At 41.2% G+C, this 7,440-nt stretch overlaps 1 protein-coding gene across 1 annotated transcript; it reads right to left on the bottom strand.

Moving 5' to 3' along the window:
• Positions 1-6,272: 6,272 nt before the first annotated feature.
• On the bottom strand, positions 6,273-7,202 carry LOC108391542 (olfactory receptor 8S1-like). The gene has a single exon (XM_037003998.2). It carries the CDS (start codon positions 7,200-7,202, stop codon positions 6,273-6,275), a length of 930 nt encoding a protein of 309 aa, XP_036859893.2.
• Between the last annotated feature and the right edge of the window lie 238 nt (positions 7,203-7,440).

The following is a 7,440-nucleotide window of genomic DNA, read 5'->3' on the forward strand; positions in this document are numbered from 1 at the left end:
ACCAGACCCCCACACAACGGTTTCCTCATCACCTGGCCATAGAGCAGCGGGCGGCAGATGTCACTGTAATGGTCATAAGCCATGGCAGAGAGCACAAAGGCTTCAGTCCCAGCAACGGAAAATATGAAAAAAGCCTGAGCAAGGCAGCCCTCTACTGAGATTGCTTTCTTCTGAGACAGGAGGTTCTCCAGCATCTTGGGCACAGTGACTGAAGTTAAACAAAGATCCAGGAAAGAAAGGTGACTCAGAAGTACATGGGTGACTAGAGGTGAAAATTTGTCCTCACCGCCACCATCATTATCAGGTTCCCCATTGTGGTCAGAGGTAAATCTGTAAGAACAGCACAAAGAGCATTACCTAGGTGTGGCGGCTGGCAGGCAGCCCCAGGAGGAGGAATCCCGTGATGGGGCTGTGGTTTCCTAAGACCATGCTAAGAGATACTTTACTGGAATGAAAGCAGAAAGACGCATGGGTGTTCAGCTCCACAACATGGCGCCTCAGACTTTCCATTTCACTCAGTGATGCATACATCTTTCCTCAGCCTGCTCATCTTTTACATCGATTTTTAAAAATTCTACTTTCCCTGCTTCCCTAGAATTCTTTTGTCACTTAAATTTCTAACTGTACAGCTCCTCAACCCTATGGTCATCTATGCTCTTTCCACTTCTGACTCCTGTACCATAATTTTTTTTTCAGTCAAGTCCCAACTAATTCATTTCATCTTCTTGAACTGTCCTGTGATTTTATCCTACAACACTACTCATTGTATTATATCAAATACACTCCTAGAGAAGTGATTCTAATAGTTTCTGGTTTCAGCCACACAGTCTTTTACTCTTCATTCAAAAGCTTGCAATAGTCCAATATTTCTTAAAAATAACATGCTGTGTTTGCTATATTTTTATTCCTCATGTGTCTCTGGTACATTTAGTTACTTGATTCAAGGCACAATTTTGAAACATATATGTGCACATGTGTGTGTGTGTGTGGTGAGGAATGGGGTAAGGAGGGATATTACTAATCTATATACTTAAAAGTAAAAAACCTCACAAAAACTAAGACTAAGAATTATAAAACTTGTTCAGTTCCTCAGTTTGAACAGTCAGGATTTGCATCCACTCAAAATAAGCCTATAACCAGAACTTTAGGTCTACAGTACTGTTTGCAGCAGTCCCTCTTTGAATGATGAACTTCTCACATTGGTTAAGATTAACCGATCTTTGTAGTCACTTCTCTCCCTGCAGATATCCTGTCTTACTAGGTCGTTTTTGGAACCTGGCGACGTGTGTTCTAAGCAGTCTCTGGGTGGTTCTGATGGGCCTGCAGGTTGCAGAACCAGTCATCCATTTGTCCTGCTAGATGTGCCCTGCTGCCCTCAGTACTCTCCTGTTCTCTGCCTTGACTTCAGCTGATGCCATGTTGAACTTTTTCCCTTTAAATCTTGACTCAAATCCTATTAACTCTTCAATCTTTATCATAATTCCTACTTCCTCAATTGTACATCTGTCTTAATTATCTCCTCAGCCAGCACAGACTGTGCAAAATAATGACACCTATCATTTCTTTGGTGCCAGTTATATCTAGGTACTGGATTTAGCTTTTTCTCTACTTGAAGATCACAGCAAGGGTGGGAGATGCATTATTTCAAATTTGAGAATGAGGAAACTGGAACTGAAAACGTTGTAGTAACTTGCTGGCATTGAGAGAGTGAGTAGATAAGCTTAACATCTGTCCCAGGTCTATGAAGCTACCATATCTGTGATTTTTATGCCATGAGCAGCTGACATCCATTTTCTTGAGCATGTCTGCATCTCTGCATTCTGTGTACTCTTTTTCTCCTTACTCTATAAACTGTTTTGGGTCTTCACTTGGATATCTATCCTGCTCTGGCTTTTAGTAGGTTGTGTGAGTAGTTGTTCTTTTTCCTCCTCCAAATATGTTACTTGCTTTTGGAGATAGACCAAGACTATCTTGAACATACAGCAGAATGAGAGGCAATGATGGGTCCTTGATGTCTTCTGAATGTACAAAGAATGAAAGAATGAAGCAAATATGACGTATGATATGTGCTTTATTAAAGGAATATTCCATGATGAATTCAAGTTTAACAAAATTTGAGGATGACCTGCTAGTGGGGAGAAAGGAAAGGCTATGAGGAACTGAGGATCTGTCTCATTTTGTAGTGGTTGTGAAGGCAAAAGACTTATCTTCTGTTGTAATAATTGGCAGCTACAGATTCCTTCCCCTCAGGGAACAGCTTACACCTACTAACTCATTTCTGTCCACATTTGGATGGTTGTTTAAATCATGACACTCCTCTATCCATGCATAATCTATCTGTCATTCCATCCACTTATTTAGTCATCTAATATTTCATTTATTCCCTCCAATACCCATTCTGTCTGTGAATTCAGTCATCTGTCCATCCATGTTTCCATTCATTCATTTATGCATTACTTCATCAATTCTTACTTATCTAATTATACAAAGTATTATGGATCTACTTTGTGCAAGATTCGTATTTAAATACAGTGGGTAAGTAACTTAACCTGTGTTGAACTGTTGTGCAAACACACATATTCTGTTTTTCCAGTCATACTTTTTCAACATTCAGGGCTGAATTGTCATACTGGGAAAATTGTTTTGTGTCCTCCTTGAAATCTTATACTCTATTCTCTCATGAGTCCTCCTTCTTGGTATGGTAACTGCTTACAGTCATCTTGACCTGTCAACTAGAACTCTGAATTGCCTCTGAATTCCTGGGTCTTTCCTGGAAAATGTCATCAGTTTCACATTCTCCTTGCCCAGAGAATTCACTGTAACAGATTCCATTCCAGCTGGGCCAGCCTATGCCCTGCTTTGTCTAACTTTCCTTTCTTTTCTTATTTTTTATTTACACAAGTTCCCAGACTCCCACCCCTAGTCAGATCCCATATTCAAATTACTTCTCTACCTGGTGAGAACTTCAAAGGCCAGTTTGCTGGTCCAAACTGATTCTGATTCTGCAGCAAAGATGAATGACAGATAGAGAAGTCAACCTTTCTGTCTTTGAGTTCTTAAAATCTTGTCTAAGTAAACAATTTATTTGTACTCTTCAGTAATAAACAGTCAATTTAGTCCATTCAGGTTAACTGGAAAATTTCTCAAAATTTGTTAATTTACTGCCTGATTTTGGTCAGATATTTGCTCTATATTTACTCTCTAATTTTTCTGCATTTACTGTCAGTGTAGACTTGGCTACATCCCACTTTTGTTTCCAGTATTCAGCCTGAGAAAATTCCAGCACATTGAAGGGATTTTGGAGCAACTATGGGTTAGACATTCAATGCTTGAAAACCTCTGTTCTGAGCTGAGTCCATACAACCCGTCAGCAAAACAGGTGAAAGCCCACGTCATGAGAGTCCATGGTTTACGCCCCTGGCTTCCAGTATAGATCCTCTCACTGTGACCAACCGATGTCAAGGCTTTATTTCAACCTTGCAGTCAAAAGTGAGCACTAATTTCAAATTCTCTTCACTTACCTTGAGAGACGGAACACAGGGGCTTCAATTCAACTGAAGTTGAATGCCTATTTTGAAATTCAGAAAAAGGTGAAGAGAGAGAAGTTTGGGTGCTTGTACAGAGAAGTGCAGAGGGTAGGAAAAAAGTAGAGCACAGGGTGATGGTCTTAACAAAATATCTTATTTCCCAATTTGCCTGGGTAGCTGTGTTTAAGCATTTCTCAGATGGATCACCTCTGGTTTCTTGCATATGTTCACATCAGATACACCCTAAAGAGAAGTGGAGCAAGACATTGCTTTTCTGGGTCATTTAAAAAATAATCACAAATAATTATCACCTTCCAGCCTATCACTTTTGGCTCAAGTTTATAATGCTATATAATGTGAATTAATTTTACTTAAATTAATATTTGCCCAAACCTAAGTTCAATAAATTCTGAGTGGAAAGAACATCAAAAGCATTATAAAGTATTAACTGTTTAGACCCAATGATCTTATATCATTTCAAGAAGATCTTCTAAGAAAAAAAGTCTCAGATTTTATCTACTCAGTGCAATCCCACAGAAAATATTAGTTAATTACATAGGTCCTGGAGAGCCATATTAATGAAGACAGGGTAAGAGACAGACCTAGTGCTGAAAGGCAGACACAGTCTGGGTGACCATTATTGGGAATGTAAGAAACTCAGAAGAGCATAAAGATCTTTGATGTCCCAAAGCACCCTGAAGTGGGAAGGGCCACAGAGCTTGCGGTCTGTGTGCATGGGAGGCAAGCTTCACACACCTCAGTATTTCCCTTTGAATCTTCTTAGGATCCTGCTCTTTCTCTTCTCTTATTAATAGTTGATGACCAGATTTGATGATGTAGTTTATAATAAAAAAAGGAAACTATTTTCAGTACATGTATTTAAGATCTACTTATGTGTTTAGGGAAGGAGGAGAATCTCAGACCACCTAAGTCTATTACTGGATGTGCTTGCCTACCCCTCCCCAGACCGGGAACTTTTCCATTTTGGTATCAGCTTCCCAATCAATGAAGTTTCCACAGCCAGTGCACACGCAACACTGAAGAGCATAGAGAGAGTTTATTTAGTAGGTGCTGAAAATAACAGAGGACAAGAGCCTCCAGGGACAGAAACATCCGTAAACTTCTTAGTGTCTGGAACTCAGTCTGCAGAACAAGGAGAAGATGGTGAGAGAACTCAAGGTGAAAGGAGGTTCCTGAGACGGTGAGGCACCGAACGCTGTGTGGGCGGAAGCAAGCAGAAATTGGAAGTCTCTTGGTAGGAACAAGGGGGACCTTAAGAAAAATCATGGACGTCTGCATTTTTATGGCGCAAAAGTCATCTTTTGGCTCAAATATTACCATGATATAAGAAATCATTTCTATTAGGTGATCACCAGACACAGTAGAACCAATATTTTTGTAGCCTAATTTCAGGAAGCATCCATGTTAATTTTTCTGTTTATAAGTCTTAGTGAGGAAGGGCAAATGACCATCTCAGAAGGAGAAGCCTAAGGACACTTACAATCTGAATTGTGCCTTCGGCCTGCCACTGTCACATAGTAAGTCCGGTGGGAAACATTCAGATTCTGAAAGGAGCACAGGAGAGACTTCTCTCAGGTCATCCCAACCCAACACAGAGGCTACCCTTCATTTAGCTGCCTCTGTGACTCTATATATGAGCAAACAATATCAGTGAAGCGAGTGATCTTCAGATATAATCTAGCTTAAGGGGCCCAGATTGGCTGATGGAGGTGGTGTATCTCACAAGTCAGAAAGCTGTATTCCCTAAGGTCACAGTCTGAAGGCAAACTTTAAACTCATTAACTAGAAGAGCGAAGCTTATAGAAAAATCGTATGGGATTCTCATGATACAGGCTATAGAACTGTAGGGTTGAAACTTTAGTGGTAAACCCTGGAGTCTTGTGGGCTTTGAAAGTCAAGCTGGGAGGTCTTTTCCTATTGGCCACTTACTGGGGAGACACCTTGTTTGGAATTATTAAGGAATAGTGAGACATAGCTCACCTGACAGCTTACTTCCCCATAGCACAAAAACTGTATCTCTAAACATAATTGGGATAAACATTTTGATGATTAAACATATTTAAAAATCAGAAACAGTTATTTATGCAACTATCCAATTTGCATTGGCTGCCCCTGTGAGGCCTCGTGCTGTACAAGTGTGGCAAAGAGCAGCTTACAGCACAGGCACAGGTTCCAGCTTCACATTCGCATGGGAAGTATCCTCATCTCTGGGGCTGAGTTATTGGACCACAGGGAGAATCTACTGAGCTTATGTGAAATTTTTTTGCCTTAAAACATTTTAATTTTTATTTAAAAATTCAAAATTGTTATATAATTGACATGTCTCTTTGTGTAAGTGTAAGATGTAAGCATGTTGAATTGAATAAAGATTCAACAGCTTTGTTTTATGCTCCCTTCTGTGATACTTCAGTGACTTTATTCCATGTTGTTCACTGAACTTGCATAGTAAAGAGAAACAGGATGGGATGAAGCCGCTTCAAAGCAGCCAAAAGACAGTTCAAGGAAAATGGTTGGATTCATATGGTCATTTGAGGTTTTACTTTGCCCCTCATCCAGAATGAATGTGATCCACTTTTCTCTACCTGGACCCCCTAAAGCTCTGTAAATTTCTATTATACTCTCTCAGCTCCACATTCAGGAAAATCAGGAAATGCTCTTAGTGTTAACTAACAATGGATCCTGCTATAGTAAACTAACTCCCCACAATCTTCTGTCTTTGGTCAGCTAATATTTGAGATATTTTCTAAAAGTCCTTCTCACAGCTGCTTTCACCTCATTGTTCTTCAAGCTGTAGATGAGGGGATTCAGTAAGGGAGTGACCACACTGTACTGTACAGACGTGATCAACTCCAGTGGTGAGCCTGAGGTTGGCATGAGATAGCGAATGAAAAATGAACCATAAAACATGAGAACTACAGTGAGGTGAGAGGAGCAGGTGGAGAAGGCCTTGCCTCTACCCGAGGAGGAGCTGTTATTGAGGATGGTGGAGACAATAAGGATGTAGGAGAAAACAATCAACAAACAGGTTCCAAGTGCATGCAGGAGACTGGAACAGAGCAGAACAGTAAAACTGGTGGAGACATCAGAGCAGGACAGAGGGAAGAGAGAGGGCAGCTCACAGCTGTAGTGGGGGATGGACTGATCCTTACAGAAGTCCAGTCTCATAGCTGGTAGGATGTTGATAAGTGCGTCTAGAAAACTCAGGCCCCAGGAGCTGCACACCAGCCTCATACAGACCTGGTTGGTCATGACCTGTCCATAGAGCAGAGGGTGGCAGATGGCAACATAGCGGTCATAGGCCATTACTGTGAGCAGGCAGGCTTCAGTGCCCCCAGTGTCAAACACAAAGAAGACCTGAGCCAGACAGCCCCCCACAGAGATGGTTTTCTTCTGAGACAGGAGGTTTTCCAGCAGCTTGGGCACGGTGGCTGAGGAGTAGCAAAGATCCAGGAAAGAGAGGTGACTCAGGAAGAAGTACATGGGCGTGTGGAGGTGAGAATTGGTCCTGATGACCAACAACATCAGCAGGTTCCCAATCAGGGTCATGAAGTAAATCACTAGGAACAGCACAAAGAGCAGAGCCTGGACGTGGGGGTCTGCAGACAGTCCCAGGAGGATGAACTCAGTGATGGTGGTGTGGTTGCCCAAGGCCATTTGGAGAGAATACAGACTAGAAATAAAAAGAGGAACAGGGAATTACTTCAGCCAAGTGATGGAGTGTAGAGCTCCAAGCTCCTGTTCCTTTATAGAAATATCAAAAAACAAGCAGAGACTGTCAGCACCTACTTTGTAGGTACTCTGGGAAACAGTTAGTGGTTTACAGTAACCAAGTCAACACTCCATAAAGAAAAACGAAACTTAAAATTAGTAGGAAAGCTTTGTGTCATTTTTA

The sequence above is a fragment of the Manis javanica genome, chromosome 10, assembly GCF_040802235.1.
Source record: "Manis javanica isolate MJ-LG chromosome 10, MJ_LKY, whole genome shotgun sequence".
Classification (NCBI taxonomy): domain Eukaryota; kingdom Metazoa; phylum Chordata; class Mammalia; order Pholidota; family Manidae; genus Manis; species Manis javanica.